This window comes from Leuciscus leuciscus (assembly GCF_965113295.1).
Source record: "Leuciscus leuciscus genome assembly, chromosome: 9".
Lineage (NCBI taxonomy): Eukaryota > Metazoa > Chordata > Actinopteri > Cypriniformes > Leuciscidae > Leuciscus > Leuciscus leuciscus.
Window position 1 is genome coordinate 7587484 of NC_138733.1, and position 21968 is coordinate 7609451.

The 21968-nt window shown below is 37.6% G+C and overlaps 1 protein-coding gene across 2 annotated transcripts in view; it reads left to right on the forward strand.

Annotated features, from left to right (window-relative positions):
* Nucleotides 1-21968, forward strand: part of LOC309506209 (alpha-2-macroglobulin-like) — an 86137-nt gene that overhangs the window by 5655 nt on the left and 58514 nt on the right. For both annotated transcript variants that reach the window (XM_082179908.1, XM_082179909.1), the window contains exons 2-6: nucleotides 15403-15583; nucleotides 15690-15846; nucleotides 17910-17962; nucleotides 18076-18096; nucleotides 18287-18452. In XM_082179908.1, coding sequence (XP_082036034.1) covers nucleotides 15403-15583; nucleotides 15690-15846; nucleotides 17910-17962; nucleotides 18076-18096; nucleotides 18287-18452 — 578 coding nt within the window. The remainder of the gene's footprint in view (nucleotides 1-15402; nucleotides 15584-15689; nucleotides 15847-17909; nucleotides 17963-18075; nucleotides 18097-18286; nucleotides 18453-21968) is intronic.

A 21968-nucleotide genomic window follows, 5' to 3' on the forward strand; every position in this document is an offset into this window, starting at 1 on the left:
TAGACCATAATGTGATTGACAGCTCTAACACTACCCAGCTGGGACCAGAAGGTAATGAGGATGTTGAGAGTATGGACAGGAATGTACCTGAATCCCCCGCAGAGCAAGTTGATCAATCTGCTTCTGTTTCTTTGAGTGTTTCAACGCCTATTGGTGGTCGTTTTGAGAAAAACAATTCAGTGTCAAATATCAGTGTTCATAACTTCCCTGCTGGAAGTTCACTAAGTCGTGTGAGATCCAGGGCTGGTAGATTGTTTAAACCAGTGACGAGATTCATTGAGATAATGAAACAGCAAAAAGTTCTGGGGTAAACATGAGTATGTTGCTTGAGTTTTGTATGTTAACTCATCTTTTTCTTTTCTTCTCTTCTTTCTGGTATACATTTTGCGGTATTAGTTAATGCAAATGTTACTGTGATGTTTATATTGATGTATTTTGGTTATTTTAAAAGATTGTGATCTATTAATTTGAGACTGGAGTGACGTCTCGCTGCTGAGCAACTTGTGTGTCCAAATGTATGAATTGTCATTTTTTAGCTAACATGTAACGGGCATGTTTTTCTAAGAGTGTCTAAGGGATTGGCCACCCCCTCTTTTCACTTTAATTCCTGTGGGGAATAGTGTCTACACTGAATTTAATTGACAGTGTCATGACATTTTGAACACTTTCTACATTTATTTTCTCTCTTCTTAATGTATATGGTTCTTGAGGTTATGTACCTAATGTAATTTGGGAGTCTGTAATGTGTATATATATATATTTTGGTCATTATTTTGGAGCTATTCTGTGCAGAAGCAAGTGGAATTCAGCAGGGGTGAGTGTAACAGGTCAAATATGTGCTTCCACTTGTTACAGTTATTTTCATGTATGGCCCCTTTGATTGCACTCTCCGCCCAGATCTGGTAGAATGATGAACTGGTTCCGGTAGAGTCATTTAGACTCGCGCCAGTCGAGAGTGAGAATGGCCGTGGTGAGTGAGTGCTCCATGTGTTAAATATATTTTAGTAATTATATAACCATTTTATGGGCTAATACTGAGTTATACGTGTGTTTAGAAGTGTGTTGTATGATTTGGGTTTGTGTCACTGTTATATGTATTGTAATATCAAGTTTAATGTTCACTTCCAATAGAATATGCACGAGGGTGATTCCTGAAACTGATCACCGCTGTTCTATATTCATTGTCAACAGAATAAACATCTTAAAGTGCGATTTGGTGTCCATCTGATTTCAACACAACACAATGCAGAGACTACACTGTTACACAAGTCAAATACAAACTTTTCTTTGAAGCCTCTTTAAAGCCATGCATCTCTGGAGTCCTATAAGTGAGGATTGATTCTTCTCGTGGTTCTTCCACAAAAGCTGAAACAATAAGATCAGGAAAATCTCCTCTTCCTCTTCTTCGTTCAAATTCTCTTCTCTTGACTTCTGATGATACGCAGAAGGAAAAGATGATACAATCTCATCCATTACATGTTTCATGAATCTGACGGACTTGATTCCTGTCAGATTACTCATTTCCGCTGGACTTTTCCACTCGTTGTGATGTTTTAAGTTCTTTATCCTTGTGCATCCAGCTCTTGCCATTGTTTTCTGAAGGCTTTTTGAATTAAGCACTTTTGCTTGAAGTAATGGATTATTAAAGAGAGGTTCCTGGTTTATCCAGAATTCAGAATCAGACCATGTCCTTTTCACTTGAAAATTTGATGTCCATGTTTTCAGCATTGTTTTATAAAAAGCAGAAGTGTCTTTTAAGTCCATTGCTGTCAGATTAATAAAAAAAAAATGTAAATCATATTTAAAAACCTTAACTTTACGTAACAGGGCTTTAGCGTTTCACTTTGAATACAGCAACTTCTGTGCTGCTTGCAGCCTGAAGGTTTTAATTCTGCTTTTAATGTCTATTAATCCTTGTCCACCTTCATTTACTGGTAAGAAAAGAATAGCAGCTTCAGTCCAATGTTGTCCAGTCCAAGAAAAATCCACTAATCTTTTTTGCAATTCATGAATGATGTCATCTGGCGGGTCCAAGACGTTCATTTTATGCCACAGTGCCGAAGCTGCTAGATTGTTTGTCACCAAAACTCTTCCCCTATAGGATAGCTGTGGTAGCACCCATGACCACTTAGACAACCGGCTACACATCTTCTCCACCATTCCGTCCCAATTCTTCATCTTAAATGTTTCAGTCCCAAAATAAACCCCTAAACATTTAAACCCTTTTTTACTCCACTTCACACCACCTGGGAGCACCGGTGCATTTTTATTTTGTCCACAATAAAACCCTTCACGCTTTTCCCAGTTCACTCTAGCTGTTGATGCCTTTTCATACATTTTCAGTGTTTCTATTAACCCAGTCACATCTCTCTCATTCTTAATCAAAATTGTAACATCATCAGCATATGCAACAAACTTAATAAGTCTTTCAACTGAAATCCCTTGTAATGTTTTCCTTAACTTGCAAAGTAAAGGTTCAATGGCCAACGAATACAACATCCCTGATAGCGGACATCCTTGTCTAATTCCTCTCAACACTGGAACAGGCCGACTAAGCCCACTCCGACCAACCCCAAAAGCTTCAAGCGTTTTAAATAAATAAAAATGACTAACTCTGTCAAACGCTTTTTCTTGGTCTATTGCGAGAACGCCAACATTTTCACCATTCAAATTGGAAATGTCTATTATGTCTCTTACAAGAAACAGATTGTCCATTATTGTTCTATTAGGGATACAGTATGTTTGATATTCATTGACCATACATTCTAATAGGTTTCATCTATTAGAAAGACACTTTGCCAAAATTGTATAATCTGTACATAAAACAGCCACAGGTCTCCAATTTTTTAGCATACCAAGATCACCTTTTTTAGGTAATAGAGATAAGACCGCTCTTTTACAACTAGTGGGCATTTCATGTTGTTGATAACAATAATTAAAGACTTCATAAAGATCATCTTTCAGTAGGTTCCAGAAATGTTTATAGAACTCCGCCGGAAGTCCATCTAGACCAGGTGTTTTTCCAGCTGAAAGTTTTTGAACAGCTTCAGACAGTTCTTTCAACTGAAGGCCAGAGTCAAGTTGTTTACTCTGTTAATCATAAAGTTTCAATTATGTAACTTCTCAATGCATCCGATATCACATTGTCCTTCTCCAAATAAGTCCTTATAAAAATCCAAAGCAATTTTTCTTATTTCATTTGGATCTGAAATCACATTCCCATTTACATCTTTCAAGTGCAACATAGCCTATTTTTTTTCTCTTTCTTTCTTCTCTAGATTAAAAAAGAAGGAGCTTGGTGCATCCATTTCTCTCAACGACACAAAGCGAGCTCTAATTAAAGCCCCTTTTGCCTTGTCGTGAAATAAAGAGGCTAAAGCGCTTTTTTTTCAGCTTCCCAACTGTCACAACATCTCCAACAATTAACCCTCTGGTGTCCTTCGGACCAAATGGTCCCGAAGCGTTTAAATAAAAAAAAGTAAAAAATCATAGCTTCATTGGAATGGTCCAAAATTTGGTGACTTTGTTGGTACTTGGTATATGAACACCCAAAAAAATTGGCGACAGGATTTGAATAGTCTAAGTGGTTGTAAAAAAAATAGTCACTCTCAGGACCTTCGGGACCAAATGGTCCGCCATAGGAAATGAATGGGAAATTGGCAAAAATGTGAAAATACAGAGTTTTTTTGTGCGTACAATCTACAAATCAGCCACGATCCAGAAAAAAAGCACACAACAGTGAAGGGGTGAATCTATAAAACATCAAGAGTGCAAAACAGACACATCCACACACACAAACACACTTTTATACACATACACACTAATAAATTCAGATTACAAAAATCTGTTTTGAATTTTTAAAAATCACAGCTTAATCGGAATGTTACAAAACTTGGTAAATGTTATGGTATTAGGTATGTGAACACACAAAAAATACAGCGTTAAAATTTTTTTTTAAAAAATTAAAATAAATATTAAAAAATTATATTATATTCAATGGGAAAAAATGGGTCATAATTATTGCATAAATATTAATTATAAATCATAAAATTATCTCAAAACACCAAAAAAGAAAAGAAAAAATATTATAAAAAACAAGTAAAAAAAAAAAAAAAGATGATTTTTTTTTAATAAATATTATTCCCACCCTCCCGGACCATTTGGTCCCGAAGGTCCTGAGTGTGACTCTGAAATGAAGGACACCACTTTCAATCTGTTTTATCTCTTTTTCTAGTTCAAAAACAGTTTTTTTGATCCTACCATTTGTGTTATATATATAATTTTGACAAAATATTCTAATTTGTGCTTTTCCTATATCCCACCACTGAACTATATCATCATAATTACTTTTTCGTTTTTTCCACTCCATCCAAAACACATTAAACTTTTCACAAAAAAAGCATATCATGCAACAATTTCACATTAAAATGCCAATAGTAGCTATGACTTTGTGACTTTCTTACATTTATTTCAATTATACGTAAATGATGATCAGAGAACCCATTTGGACAAATTGTAGATTTCAAAATTCTATTACTTTTACTCTTATTAACATAAAATCGGTCTAATCTGGCAGTACTAATATGATCATGAGAAACCTTTACCCACGTACTGTTTAACTGTAGGGTGTTGCTGTCTCTATATATCAACTAAATTAGATTTACTAATAACATCATGTAAAAATTTGGCAGAAGAGGGATGAGGTTCTTCTCCATTTCGATCTAAAATAAAATTTTCTGTACAGTTCCAATCACCCCTAAGACCAACCATACATTTTCATCACAATAAAAAAAAATAAAAAAAACTCATATAACTTTTTTAATAGTTGTATCCTCTCTGATCCAGTATTTGATGCGTAAATGTTAATAAAAACAAAAGACAAAACCATTTATACTTGCTTAAACAGCCAACATTTTTCCTCTTTCTATTTCATTAACAGACACATTGGTTATATTAATTGTCTTTGAAAATAAAATAGCAACTGCTCCACTAACATTTGAACCATGACTCATATATAAATCACTTCTCCACCCCATTTCCCATTCTACTTCATTCTTCACATCACTATGCGTCTCTTGTACAAATATTACATAAATATTCTTGTTTTGTATATATTCATTTAAACATGCTCTTTTCCTGTAATCTCTTCCCCCATTGATATTAATGGATCATATTCTAAGGCTCTCCATGAAAAAAAGAGGACAGAAGAAGAGAAAAAATAGAGGACATGACAAAAAGGGACAGATTGTTCACCACTTGTGTTTCTTTCATAAATAAACTATAAAGAATTTAAGAACTTTTTCTTTTCTCAGGTTTGTTACCATTTTTTTCAATCTGAATCTCTTTCTTCTACTTAACTCTTCGTAACCGACAGTCTTTTGTATCTTAATCGCTGCAGCCAAAAACCTTTTCACATCAGGAAAAAGTTCCTTTACTTCAGCTTTTCTTCCAAATGTTTCATCAAGGAAATCGTTCATCTCTTTTACAGTATACAACTGATCCTCATCATAGTTTGAGGGAATATCTGACATTTCAGAAAGACAGTCATCATCAGCCATGTCTTCAGTCACATCAGTGCTTTCAGAGAGCTGAGACAGAGGTATATTATCGAATCGATTCTCAACAGTATCTACATCTATACCATCTGAACTTTAAAAATGAGATTTTTTGGCATCACTTGTCCCTGCCTCTTCAAAATTCCTCTTTTTTTTTCTCCATCACAATTTTTTTTTTTTTTTTTTTTGAGTTCTTTTCACCCGATTCATTTTGGCCTATATCTTCAGTAGATTCATTTTGTTCATGAATGTTTGATTCACTCTGTTCTTTGTCGGTTTCATTACCCATGTCTGTTTCTTTACTTTTATCCGCATTCTCTAGGCCTATACTTCACCATCGACCGCCTGTTCACTTCCATTTGTTTTATTGATATCGTCTTCAACTTGTGTTTTCTGCGGGCATTTTTTTATGTCCGATATTACCACACTTGAAGCATTTCAAATGATTGGTGTTCGCATAGATCATATGATTTGTCTTCATGTTTAACTCGGAACGAGATATCTAACGTCGGCGATTCTAAAACCATAAACAGCTGCCGTCTAAATGACAGCACGTTTTAAGGCTTCCTTTTTACACCCGAGTGGGATTAAAGTCATTCCACTTACTATTTTCCCGAACCTCTGCAGTTCATTTTCAATGCATGCATTAGGTATATATGGTGAACAATTAGAAATGTTCACTCTTGTCGACTGTGATATCAAAGGTGAAACAATAACAAATGCTCCACTACCCAAACGCCGCTCACGATGAGTTTACTCACAAAACTTTGATCCTTCAAAAACATCACCACGGCCTTGTCCATTCTGGAAGCGGATACAATAAGCGGTTACAAATCCTGTTTGCTCTCCAATCGCCGCGAGCACGTCCTCGACTGTCACACTAGCGTCAGGCATACACCTGACTCCATGGCGAAGCGACAGATGAAACCTCCATCTCAGCCCTCCACCACGAGGAAAAACTTTTCCCTGGCGACTATTTTTCCTCAATTCGAAATAATTCGAAATAAACCTATAACTAAACAACAACAACAACAACAACAACAACAAAAAGATAAAGAAACCGAGAATAGTAAAGAAAAACTACCCCCAGAAACGCTCCTCTCACCCGTGAGACGCTCACATTCCCCAAACTCCCAGGATGGAGGGATAGGGAGAGGGAGAGGGAGAGAGACTTGACTTTTAAAGGTCTATTTATTTACAAAAAAATTAAAAAGACCATTAACTTTTCACTTTAACAATGTTTCCATGAGAAAAGGTTGTTTTTTTTTGTTTGTTTTTTTACACAAATACACTTAAATATTCATTTCCAAACAGCCATCATTATTAACATTACAAAAGCATTGATTTATTCCCCATTTATATTTAAACATTTCCATATCTCTGACCAATTTGTAGAATGTAAATTCAATTTTAATGCGAGATTTTAGTAAACCTTTAAGAATAGACACCACATCAGTTGATACAACACCACTCAACAGCTTTTTCCGTGACAACCATATGGACAATTTTGCCTGCCCAAATAAGAAATTAATTCAAACATGAACTTCTCTTCTTTCACTTCTATATTTTGGTCCATAAATGAAAAAAAATCGGTGTAAAAACTTCCCCCAGAGTATTACACCACTCTTCCAATCTATAAAAAAGTGGTTGAAGCCTTTCACATTCTAAAAACAAATGAAAAACGGTTTCCTGCTCTCCACATAAAGGACAACCCAACCCTGCCTGTGGGTCAAAGTGTGCTCTGTATCTGTTCGTAGCTATAATCCCGTGTACAATTCTCCACTGAAGGTCTCCAGATCTCTTCTCGAGTGGTGGTTTGTACACGGACCGCCAGCTACCTTTAGGGGAAGCGCCCAGCCCAAACATCTCCTGCCATTTTGACTCTTTGACACTCTCTAGTGTTTTAATGTGACATATTTTAACACACAGAGTATACAAGTCTTTCTTTCCAGCATCTTGAAACGAAGACAGCTGTGGCGTCTTAAAAGATAGCAAGCAACCCTCCTTTTCTTGCCATGTCCCAGTCTCAGCAGAGACACTCAGCTCAGGAAACACACACTTATCCACCTCCTCTTCAAAGGATTCTAGTGCCAATCTATAGTCCTGTGGCAGAGACTCCAAAATCTGATTCAACACTTTCTGTGCCAATCTGATTGATCTTAGACCCAATTTAAAAGCCAAACTTTCAGCAGTTATCCATTCTTTTGTTTCCATTAAATGTCCAATCTTTACAATCTTCGCTTTCCACATGGCTTTTCTGATGGTGTCTGATTTAGAAATATCCAAATCTAATTCAAGATTAAAAAGTAGCGGTTCCTCTTTCAGCCATAATGTCCATAAGTCTTAAAATCGATCTATAAAAAGAGCTCAGTCCAGAAAGGTCCAGTTTATTAATTTCCATAAGGAAAAGATGACGGTCTAGACCCATGTTTCCTGCTCTCCTCAGGAGGGCACAGGCAACTCCAGCCCAGCTCACCTCTTCTCCATACAGCAATCTCTGTGCCGTCTGGATCCTGAAGGCCTTTACTCTTGACGTGACATCGATCAGCCCCTGGCCTCCTTAAACCGCCGCCTTCAACCAATGATGTCCCGTCCAGAAAAACTCCACCAGTCGCTTCTGGATTTCTCTCACCAGCTCTTCCGGAGGCTCAAGTATTGCCATTTTGTGCCATAGCGAAGATGCCACCAAATTGTTACAAACCAGTACCCTCCCCCTGTAGGATAACTGGGGTAGCAACCATTTCCAATTAGACAACCGAGCACACACTTTCTCCACAAGGCCCTCCCAATTTTTTCTTCTGTACTCTTCTGTCCCTATAAATACCCCTAAGTATTTGAAACCTGCTCTTCCCCACTGTAAGCCTCCAGGAAGTACTGGACCTTTAAAATCTTTTCCACACCACAACGCCTCACATTTACCCCAATTAACAACTGCTGAGGAGGCTTTGCCATAACACTCTTAAGCATCTGTATGTCATTTTGTTCTCGTATTATAACTGTGACATCATCAGCGTATGCAGAAAGTTTAATGTTAGAAGATATAGTGTTAACCTTTAGACCCATTAACTCTTTCCTCAACTTACACAGAAAAGGTTCAATTACAATACTATACAGTTGACCTGAGAGAGGACAGCCCTGTCTGATACCTCTTTTTACACTTATTGGGATACTCATTCCACCAGCCATTTTAATCATACATTTTGCATCAGTATATAAGAGTTTAATTTTTGAAATAAAAATATCCCCAAAACCAAAAGCCTTCAAAGTATCAAAAAGAAAAACATGGTCAACCCTGTCGAAAGCCTTTTCTTGGTCTAAAGATAACAAACCCAAATTAACATCATTACAATGAGTAAAATCAAAAACATCCCTTATTAGATGAAGATTATCTGTAATGGATCTATTCTTTATACAATAAGATTGATCCTTATGAACAATTTCTTGTAACACCAAATTCAGTCTATTGGCCAAACATTTAGAAAGTATCTTATATTCAGTGCATAAAATCGCTACTGGCCTCCAGTTCTACCAGAAAGACTCGGGAGAATTATTTCAATAAACCGTACATTTATTGACAGCTCAGCAAGCTGATAATCTACAAAGTCATTTGGCGTAGGCCCCGTCCGTAGTGCATAATCCGAGAGTATCGGATCTGCAATTCCTGCCTAAAGATGAAGGCAGGGGCGCAGCAGACCCCCCGGGAGGTATGGACAGGACCATCCTGGCAGAGATGGGGGACTCGAGTCATATGACTTGACTCGAGTCAGACTTAAGTCGCAAATTTTAGGACTTGAGACTTGCTTGACAAATATTAATAAAAGACTTGACTTGACTTTGACTTGATATTCATGACTTGAGACTTGACTCGGACTTGAGGTAAATGACTCGAAATAACTTGTGTTTTTAAAAATAAATATCTGTATTTGAACGCACCGCAACAATCACGTGACGCAGCAGGAACGCGCGCTGTGTGAACAAAAACCGTAATAATGGAGTGTCGTAGTGATGACGCTGAAGCGCGGGATCGTTCGCCAGCTGTGAAACGGTACGTAATGCGCAAGTTTATGATCGAATCAGAGAGAAAAAAAAAAATGCACAAGCGTGGTTTCGAGAGAGAGAGAGAGAGAGAGATCGCAGCTCATAAGCAAACTTAAGACGCTGCTAAGACATTACATGTCTTTAGGGGTTGTGTGTGAACGCAATCTCTGATTCCGGGAAATCACTGGCACTGCCAGACTGGCAGTGTGAATGAACCTAAATCAAACGAACCCGGGTCAAATCTTGGGTCACTTTATCCGTGTATTTTCCGGAATCTCTGTGTGAAAGGGGCTTTGGTCACACACCCTGACAAAGGCTCATTAGCCACAACGCATAGTTGTGCAAGTACTTGTCACCTGATTTTAAAATATTAAAGCCATGATGAAATAAAGGCTTTCTATATATTTTTAATAATATTCGAGTGCCTTGGATTAATGATTTTTTTTTATGATCTGAATAATCCCTTACATACAAAAGCACAGAGAAAAAATATTTTCTTGAAAATGAAAATCAGGTTAAAATATGTTAAAATATGCCATATTCCAGTTTTTCTTACCTGCATGCATCCCTTTGTACTGTCTAGTTATATGCTACCAATATAGTCTGCTATCCCAGGGTTGACTTTAATGTTAAAAGAAATATATAAAAAAAAATTAACTGTAATTTAATAATAATTAATAATGCATTGGTACAGTCTACCGTTCTCTGGGATTTGTTTTCATGATAATCGAATGTAAAGAGTTTTATCTCTAAAAACTGTTTAGCTTATAACGCTTGTATATAGGGCATAGAGTAAGTAAAAAGAAATCGCTAGTTAATACCACTAAAATATTGTAAAAAGACAACTACACACAAAGAAAAAAAAACATACAGACTTTCGAACCGAACCATGCATACACAAATACACAAAACAAAAATTCAAACTTGCAAGCACAACCATGCACACATGCAAACAAACAATACACTCTTCACTCATACACACGCACACACATTCACTCACAAATATTAATGAATCAATCACACTCAATCAAATCACCTCTCTCTCTCTCTCTCTCTCTCTCTCTCTCTCTCACACACACACACACACACACACACACACACACACACACACACACACACACACACACACACACACACACACACACACACACACACACACACACACACACACACACACACACACACACACACACACACACACAACCATGGACATGCAAACAATACACTTTTCACACATACACATGCACACACATTCATTCACAAATATGAATAAATAACTCACTCACACAGATTAATAATGTACAATAGTCAATCCACCTGATTGACAGGTGTAAGTTTTGTGTCAATTCAATTATTACTGTTTTTTTCTTGTTATTCTTTTGTTAAAAAGGAAAGATCTAACTTGTTGGGATGTGTTCATGTTCCATAAAGGGGATGCCAGTTTGAAGAATGCCATTTGGTGGCATAGGAACCATTATACTTGAATTGTGAATTGTTTAATACCTTTTAATGGTCTTCTGCAATGTTTGTTCACTGCATATTTATTTTTCATGCTTTAATGTTGGCCTAATTTCAGTTAAATTTACATTTTAGGCTATGTAGTTTGAATTTTTATTTATTTATTTATTTATTTTTATTGTAGTAACCACTCAGCTGGTTGTGGAAATGCATATTTTTAAAAAATGTTGCAAATAAAACCATATTCCACAGCTTATGTAGTTTTAACTTATTTTAATATATAAATTCAGTGAAATCATCAAACGTTTGTATGACTTGCCAGTGACTTGTGACCCAAGCTACGACTTGACTTGACTTGCTTGACATAAAGCAGTGACTTGACTTGACTTGACTTGCTTTTCACAAAATTGACTCGGACTTGCTTGAGACTTGAAGGTTAAGACTTGAGACTTACTTGTGACTTGCACATGTGTGACTTACTCCCACCTCTGCATCCTGGTGGTGGTGGGGAGGATGGGGGTAATCGTCGCTTCAGTATCTGCGAACTCAAACATGTGTATGTACCGAGCTTTTATACATGAGCATAAGAATATGATTGGATAGAAGTGAAGGCAATAGGTGACGTAGTAATTGAGTCTTCCCGGCAGAACTTATGCTAAAGCTTTCATTTCTTTAAAAGTGTCAAATCACCCTTTTTTGGGAGCAACGATAAAACAGCCTGTTGACAACTTGTTGGAAGAATTCCATCAAGAAAGCATTTTTGAAGTATTTTAAAATAGTCCTCACCAATAGTGTCCCAAAAACACTTATAGAATTCACCCGGAAGTCCATTGAGTCCTGGAGTACGACCTGAAGAGAGACCCTTTACGGCCGCGGTAACTTCATCGAAAGTAAGCTCAGTCTCTAAAGAAGCCTTATGTTCTTCAGTTAGAACAGGAAGATCCTTAAGCAGCTCATTCCTACATTGTTCATCTGAGCTTTCAGCAGAGTACAAACTTGAATAAAAAGCCACAGCAAGTCTACGCATCTCCATCGGATCTGAGGTGGCATGTCCGTTATCATCCTTCAACGAGTACATCTGCTTTTGTTGGCCCTTTTTACGCTCCAGATTAAAGAAGTAGGTAGTAGGAGCATCCATGTCTTTTACAGTCAGAAAACGGCTTCTTATTAGAGCTCCTTTAAATCTTTCATTTAAAATTGAGCTTAGTTGATTCTTTCTCTCAGTCCATAGATCTTTTAGATTATCAGCCTCATTATCAGTCATCTTTTTTTTTTTTTTATATCACAAATCTCTCTTTCCAGCCACTCCAAAGTTTTTCTTAATTGAAAAGAGGAATGAGATGCATATTTCTGGCAAAAATCTCTTATATGCACTTTCCCAACTTCCCACCACTGTGTAATACTTTCAAGGAGACTCTTTTCTGTTTTCCAGGTCTCCCAAAACAATTAAAAAATTTCACAAAACTGCTTATCTTCCAAAAGTTTCATATTAAAGTGCCAATAACAACTTTTATGTGTGTTTATTGCCAAAGCAACTGCAACAGTAATGAATTTATGATCAGAAATAGCATTAGGAATAATATTTACTTTGACAACTCTATTTCTCATATTGTGTGACAAATAAAAACGATCCAAACAAGCAGCAGAAATGTTTTCATTACAAACTTTCACCCATGTATATTGCTTTGTAAGGGGATTATGTTCTCTCCACACATCTGATAAACGTAGCTTTTTTACAACACCAGCTAAACAGGTGGCTGACATGGCATGAGGCTCCTCCCCATTTCTATCTAGTATGAAATCAATAGTACAGTTCCAATCTCCTCCCACAACAATAAAAACATCATCCTTTTCTTACTTTATTATATTTTCTAATCTGGTAAAAAAAATTAAACGTTCCGCTCCAACATTAGGAGCATAAATATCCACAAACAAAAAATTAAAATGACAAATTTCAGCCTTTACTATTAACACCTTCCAGGCTCCACTTCATTTTTTGATAGAATTTTTGCTTTCACAGAAGGGGAGAAAAGGACAGCTACACCGGCACTTAAATTAGTCCCGTGACTCAAAACATAGTCTCCTTTCCACCATAATCCCCAATCAACTTCATTGCTATAATTACTATGGGTCTCTTGTAGGAAAGTAACACTTAAATCCTTCAATTTAATCATTTCTGATAATATCACATTCTTCCTCCCATCTCTCATCCCATTGATATTAAGGGATCCCACCCGCAAAAATTCCATGAAAGAGAGGAGGAGAAAAAGACAGAAAAAATAAACAAAGTTAAAAGCCATCATAAAAGTTTTGTTGTTCCCCTCGTTAATCTTTCTCTTCCTATTTTTCTTATAGTAGTTAAATGCTTTTTAAGACGGAACCTCTTTTGTTGTGAGATTTCTTGATAACTACTAGTTTTTCTTACCTTCATCACAGAATTTACAAACTTTTCAACATCAGGGAAATAGTCATCAACTTCAACCCCAGATTTTCCTTTTGTCTCATCTAAGAAAGCATTAATCTCTTCAACAGTATATAGATTGTTACACTCTAAAAACTGCTGGGTTGTGTTAACCCAATTTTGGGTCAAATATGGTCTCACCCAACGTTGGGTTAAAAAATGCAATTTAAAAATGGACAAATTGCATTTTGGACAAAATCAAAAATGGACAAAAATGCAATTTAAAAATGGACAAATTGCATTGGTTACATTAAAAATTTAAACCAACGGCTGGGTTTGTCCATTTTTAAATTTAATTTTTAACCCAACGTTGGGTGAGACCATATTTGACCCAAAATTGGGTTAACACAACCCAGCAGTTTTTAGAGTGTATCAGCCTCTCCACCTAGCCACTGCTCACCCTCTCTCATCCCATCACCAGTAAACTGTGAACACTCATCTACTTCATCAGCAATGTTCTCCTCTGAGCCTCCAGCCTGAGCTCCATCATCAACTATCTCCTCTAAAACTCCTTTTCTTCCATCATTCATCTCAATAATATCAGCAGCATCCTGCGAGCCAAACTGTACAGCATCAGTATCATTCACACCTTCAGCATTGACCCTCACCTCCTCTTGTCTTTTCACCTCCTCTGTCACTCCTTCATCTTGTTCCACACTCCCCTGCTCTGCTACAGCATTGTGATGATCAACAGTAACTCCAGTATCAGCTCTAGATGTGGACGGCCTTTGCTCATCTCGATGTGGACACGCGAAACGTTTATGGCCCAAATTATGGCCCAGATTCACACGGAAGGAAACCTCAAGAGTACGCGTAGGTTAAGTAAGAAACATATAGATCTGACGTCTAAAGGAAAGTACATGTTTGAGTGCCGCGTTTTTACACCCGAGGGGAATCATTTTTACGGGGCTCGCAATCTTACCGAACCTCTGCAACTCTTTCGTAATCGCGTCATTCGACACAAACGGAGGCACATTTGATATAGTGATTTTTGTTGCCAGCGCAGATAATGGGCTAACAGCAACAAATGTTTCTTAAACCCATAACCCGCTCACAGTCAACTGATTTACCAGCGGTTCAGATTTCAAAAATACCACAATCGCTTTATTCATTCGCGGTGCCGACACTATATTATCGAACCCGATCTGCTCCCCGATAACTACGAGCAGATCTTCCACTGTAACACCAGGCTCTGGCACACACCTGCAACCATGCCTGAGGGACAGAGCTGACCCAGGAACAGACTCCATACCGGCATCTGTCTGACGCACGCGGTTTGAAAACCGCGCCTTTTCCTTCTCTGTCCTCTACCTAAACCTAGAAAAGAACTACCGAGGGGAAAAACATATTTAAACAAAGAGAAAAAAAAAATAAAGCACAAAAAAGAAAATGCACTCGCTCCCAACAAACACTCATTATGGTGCTATATGTTCCTATTTGATCTACACAGTGTGTGTTATACATATTATGCAACATGGGATCAACATTTTTTTATTTATCCAAAAAGTCACAATTTTGCCAAATTAGATACCATTTGCATTAAAACAGCCAAAATGGTCAAAGAAATTGAACTAAAAATGACCAAAAATGTCCTAATGCAGCAAGAAGGTTAAGAGACAACTTAAGGCAGAAGATCATTTAAAATGAATGACAGTGACAGCTTTTTTTAATGGCAGTGTATTTTTAAGAGCAATTCTCTGAATAAACGTACAACTATAAAGAATTTAGTTACCAGACTTAATACACAGTTTGTTCTTTTATTCACACTTTTCATATTCATATTTTCAATTGATCAATAGTAAATTAACTGTATTGATTTTCCCTCCCAGTTTATGTTTTATTTTTCTTATTACATCTAACCAATACTGTATGATCATTTTCTCTGGACAGATATTTCATGGTGATGTTTCCTGCAGTGATCAAGTCGGGATCTGAGGCCAAACTGTGTGCAAGTCTTCTTAAGCCCAATGAAAGCCTTGTCATGAACATTCATCTGGTTCATGGTATCCAGAGCACATTACTGCTGCAGGAGAAAGCTGAGGAAGAGTTTCATCGCTGCTTTAACTTCAAGGTCTGCCATCAAAACATGCACATAATGAATATTATCAAATATGTTTCATCATAATGCATCTAGTTTTTGTGGCAGGTTGTGAATACAGGAAATTATTTCTCACCAGGCTCCTCTGGTCAAGGCAGAATCAGTGCAGAAAATGAAGGTTGAACTTCAGGGAGAGACTTTCAGGATGACTGAAGAGAGAAAAGTCATGTTCAAGCCTTACCATCCTCTGACTTTTATCCAGACTGATAAACCCATCTATACTCCAGGACAGACAGGTGAGCTGTGAATGTCTCAAAGGCTAAAGCTCAGTAAATAATGCTGGTGTCACTGACATCTAAACCCTGATCACAGTTGATGTAGCACATATAAGTAAAGCACACTATGATCAAGCAACAAGCTGATGTAGCAGAATAGGCCAAACATTACAAATGTTGCACAAACCAGCAGATGGTAAAAGAGTATGAAGTAAACAGTTCAATGGATTTACAAACAAAAAGAGGAGCAGAGGAAAATATAAGAAAAGCAGATATTAAGGATGAGTAGCTTTGAATTCTAACAGCTTTGAAACACGAGAATGGTCATCCAGTTTGCATTTGAGCAATCCCCTCACTTTGAAACATGTTCAGCCTAAATACTGTAATTACAAATACAATATCGATATCAGTATCTGTGTGACTTTATTTTATATGAAATCTATGGATACTATTTTTTTTTTTTAATTGAATTATAAAATGTACCTGATCAGGCCTTTCAAGGTTATTTGAAATAAACAGGGTTTGGACTAGGGCTGTCACGATGTTAGATTTTTCACACCACGGTTATTGTGGCCAAAAGAATTCACGATATCGATATATCGCGATATCTATAGAATCTATTTCGGGTAGTTATCAGTCAAATTCATTTTTACTTTGTTTATATAGTTTTTCTTTTTTACCCAACAAACATAAGGATACTGATAGACAAGGCACATGCATTTTTTACTTCTTGCGTACTCAATCTATGGCAAATTCTTGTGAAGGAAGACAAGCATGTGAAGTTTATCTGGTTTCAAACTGAAGCAAAACACTGTCTGAAGGTTTCCTGAAGAACTGAAAAGCTCTTAAACCTATTGTTGCACCGGCGCCAATAAAGTCATGCAGATAGCAGATTTGAATAAAAAAATCAAGTGCAAATACAAATACAAAAATAAGATGAGTAAAGAAAACGGGGTTCTTAATTTTAATAATCACCCTTTGTTAATATATGAACACAGAAACCCCGTTAACAGTTAATGTCACGTTTCCCATTCCATGACTAGTTAACTGAATGAATTGAGAATATCACCTGAAAATCCGATAACATCAGCAATTTTCATTCAAGCAGCTGATTTCTGTAAATTAATGTAAAATTAAATGTATATTGCAGCACAGGGTGAAATCATTTACGATGATTTGAGACAAATATAATGTAAAGTTAATATAAAACGATGTAAATGACGCTCTGTGTCGCGGCAGGATTTTGAATATGGTCCTGAGCCGTTGCTGGGCGTCGCAGCCGCCGGTGTGTGTACACTCATAGAGAATGTGTTCGAATTTTAAAGACGTGGCGCTGCGCTTCTCGTCCGGTGTGTGACCACCTTTAAGGTGCTGTTTTCTTTGAAGCCGAAGAACTCTGTTCTTAATACTGGTTAGCTTACTTTTTTCGGGTGTGGACAGAGTGTTCCACTCTAGCTGCACGGGCGCGGACGAGCGTTGCGTCGTCTTCTTATTTGACAGGTGTCAGCGGGTGCAATACTGCCACCTGAGAGGTCAACCAGGTACTGGCGCTGGAGTATTTACGTGTCATGTTATCATAAGAGTCCTATTCATTTTAAACATTGTGGTTATCGCCAATACCGGTATATTGTCACACTCTAAATTAACACAATGTCGATATTTCATGCTTTGAATATCACGATTATCGTCCACACCGGTATATTGCGACACCCCTAGTTTGGACTAAACTCTGAAGCCCTCCAGGAGTTTGACAGCCCTGATATAAATTGTTACATGTAATAAACCTCATAGCTGTCTGGGATAGGCCTACTTGATTCTAACTGGTCAGCTGGAGCAAATTGTCAGACATTTTTGTAACATTATGGCTAAAACAGGCAGCTGTGACAGCTAGTTTAATTTGGCTCAAAAGACACATTCACCCAGCAGCAGAATATAGTTTTCAGTCCTGTATTTGACACTTAATACGGTTCACACACAGTTTGGTAATTTACAGGAGAGAAATATTACTGTAAGCAATTGTCCCTTACATAAGAGCTGAAGACATCAAAAGTGAAGTTTTTTTAATACACATTTCTATTTTACAGTGAACTTCAGAGTTGTTACCATGGATACAAACTTTGCACCCCTTGATCAGCAGGTCTGATGTGTTTATCTGGCATCTTTATTATCTCTTGCATTGTTGAATACACGTTTAATAAATAATGTAAATTTTTGTCTTTTAATCTTAAATTACTATTTGCTCTTTCACAGTATAGTACAGTGGTTCTTGAGGTAAGAACACAAAACCTTCTGTGAAGTCATAACAAACACACCTTTTAAATCTGATTAAAACTAGAAATTCGGTTATATTTGCAATTATTGTATTTTCAGTAGGGCATTTATATATTTTTTTCATTGATAGTCAGGATATGTGTAGCTGACTGTCACAAAATATCTGCACTGTGTCTTTGCTATTAAACAGGACAGTGAAGATAACCGGATTGGCCAATGGACAAATGTTTCTTCAACAAGGTGGATTTTGCAGCGTTCTTATGAATTAAACCCAGAGGCCCGTCAAGGCATGTACATACTGAAGGCTTTTATTGGTGACAGGATGATCTCACATGATTTTGAAGTGATAGAATATGGTAAGTCATAAAAACGACTTATGACGGTAACCTTGGTTCCCTGAAGAGGGAACGATACGCTGTGTCATAAGTTATGACACTATGGGAACGCCTTTGCATGATTGTGTCTTGAAGCGCTTGTGAAATCCGTCCAATGGTGTGGCGGAACATCATGGGGGGGGGGGGGAGACGTCACAACCAGGAAGGTATTAAAGCACCCCTGAACCAAACAATGTCAGCTTCTGATAGGCTGAAGTAAGTCATGAAGTAAGTAAGTGAAGTGAAATAAGTTATGGCGGAGCAATGCAGCATTTCTCTTCAGGGAACCGATGTTACAGTCGTAACCGAGGCATTCCCTTTCAAGGGAACTGGCGTTGCATTGTAAGTTACAATACTATGGGAACATTAATACCTACTATGCCATACTGACCAGTGCTTGTCTAGTGTGAATAGTATCTGGAGCACAACTAAGACTGAAGCACCTGGAAGCCAGGGGTGGTGCCCAGGTTAAGGTCATAGAACCTGACGAAGGTGTGTGGAGAGGACCAGCCCGCTGCAGCCCATACGTCATGAAGAGAGGCCACAGAGAGCAAGGCTTTAGAAGCTGCCACACTCCTGGTAGAATGGGCCCGGACAGCCAAGGGAGAAGGCTGACCGGCCAATTCATAAACAAGAGAGATAACCTCGACAACTCACTTACTCATTCTGCTGGATTTTCTTCACATTGTAGTACAATAAACTTAAATTACTTCGTCATTTATGGTTATACAGAAAAAAGAAATATAAAAAAAGAATCTGTGATATTTCTACTTTTGTATGTGTCCACTTACAATCAAATCAAAACATTTTGCTTTTGTAAAATAAAGAAAATAAACAGGGTGTGCGTTCTGCCTCTCCGTCGCGGTGAACTTTTTTTTCTTGAGCACGTCTATAAACTGAAACAAAACTCAGCGAATACTTGTCACACATTTATGAGCCATATACCTTTATACACATTTAAGTGTGTACTTTTAAATGATCGGATTCAAACTGAAAACAAATATTCTCTGTTTAAGTAATTTGTATAAAACCAACAGGATGTCCAGTATCTCAAACGCTTGCTAATTACTTTTAATTCGACCACGCCCACTCGCGCAAAAGTGATTCACATGCAAATCGCCCACATGGGACGCGAACGCCCTCGTTACCTCAAACACAAAACACCAAAACACTTCACAAGTCTCTGCTTTTCGTCGAGTTTGGAAGACACGCTGTGAGCTTACATGGATTTACCTCAGAAGAAGAAGAACGCGATTTGAAGACAAGAAAGATGTAAGGTAAGAAATTCTTACTTATTAGTTTATGGTATTGTTGCATAAACTTCACATTGCAGTTGAACTGTTGCTAGATATATGGTGAATATTATACTATTTAGACCCGTGTTTACTGTTAAATACTGTTTGTGGATATCTGCTCAAACATAGATATGTATAACCATAATGTTTAATATTTTGGAGTGCGATCCCTTTTGAATGTATCATATTTTGGAGCGCGATCGCGTTTGAATGTATCATATTTTGGAGCGCGCTGTGGGTTTGAATGTATCATATTTTGGAGTGCGCTGTGCGTTTGAATGTATCATATTTTGGAGCGCGATTGCGTTTGAAAGGTAAAATGCACCAAACATTAGGCTTTATGTTTTTACTATTATCTCATTTCATATCATCATAACGAATGGAAACATTAAAGTAACATAAGATAATCAATATATTTTTCTCTAGCATTGTTACTGAAATCTTTTGGAAGATTTATAGGCTGCTACATGTTATTGTTATAATTATTTTATGCAGTACTGCACATAGCGTATGCCTACAAGGCACAACAAACATGGTGTTCATTATATTATATATTGTTGGAAACATTTGTGTGTGTGTGTATTCTGTGAATTTTAAAAAGCAATTTTAACCAGAAAAATCTAAAATGTATTCCCAAAATCGTGCAGGCCTAGTTTCTCTTGATACCAGTATGTTCACTTTTTTTCTTTTCTTTCAGGGACCAGATGCAACTGAGTCCTGCTGACTTCAACATTCACATGAGTCTCTGTACATGAACATGGTAAAGTGAAAATCAAACACCTTGGAAATGAAAGGTATGTACAATGTTTTTAGGAATGGCACTAAGGTCTCTGTCTTTGGATCATTGTTTTCAATGTGCTCTTTTGTCATTTGTTGTGTATTTTTGGATTATGTTGTGTTGTAAATAAATCCAAACAATCTAAAAGCCATTCTTTTTTAAATCTTCTCATTCTTTGTGCAAGGTTGCTCTGAATGACAGGGCCTGATCGCTCCTAATAGGGCAGTTAGGGGAGTGTCTTTGTCTTTCTCAGGTGTTGAAGGCTTACATATTCATGAGATGATCACGCCTCTTCGCTTATGGCTTTCTCACACAAAACACGTCTTAGAAATTTTAAATCAATATATTGTCTTATCTGAATGAGCAGTCAGGGTGATTTTCACATAGTTTTGGAGCAAATATTCTAGGCTACGTGATACAATTTTCAAAAGTCTTGTGAAGAAATAATCAGTATGGGTTTCATGGCCTTATTTCAGTGACAATTTTTGTTGGTATTTTCACAAACCACGCATAAATGTCATTATCTCAAAACTACAAACTTTTACATACATGCTGCTGATATATTATTGTAGCAGAGTTTGTGCTAAATACAGTGTAATAAGACTTTAGCCATGACAATGTCACAAGTAACAGAAATAAGCACAAATGTCAGAGCATGTCAGAGCACCTCCAGGGCCAGAAAACAGCTCAGACCTCAGAGGGTTAAGGGAGCCATAGAGGAGGGATATCAAGTCCAAAAAACAGATGTGAGTTGGCCAAAGAGGAGCCACTAACAGTAGATGGGCACCCTCCCGGCAAACTCTCTTCATAATTCCTGAAAGCAGAGCGATCGGGGGAAATGCATACAGGCATAATGGTATTCAACACTAGTGGGGCTGAATGACACTAATATGTCCTCTTCCACTTCTCTTCCTCCTCCTTAGAAGACCCACCACCTCGGAGTAAAGTCTCAATTCCTCGGGCCTCAGCCCTTGTCTCAACCTAAGCGACCACCGATGTGTTGTCTAAATGGACAAGAACATGTCCCCCGTAGATCAGAAAACGCACTTCCACAGACCCTGGGATGAGTGGTCCTCCAGGACCGCTCCCCAACATTTGAGAGAAGTATCTGTCATAAGTATCACATGACGACAAGTAAGTCATAACACTGGGCCTTTGGACAAGAACCAGGGTTTCCTCCACATTGTCAAGGAACAAAGACATCTTCTTGTAACCTTGATCATGTGGAATGGATTGACCCTCGGGGAAAATCCCCTGGTCTTCAGCCACCACTGCAGGGGTCTCATGTACAACATGCCAAAATGTATGATGTTGGCTGCTGCTGTCGACAATCTTTGAAACTGTTTGACAGTGCGTGACTGGCCTAGCTTCAGCTCTTTTAATGCTGAGAGGATTATGTGTGCAGGAGAGAAACGTACCTGCATC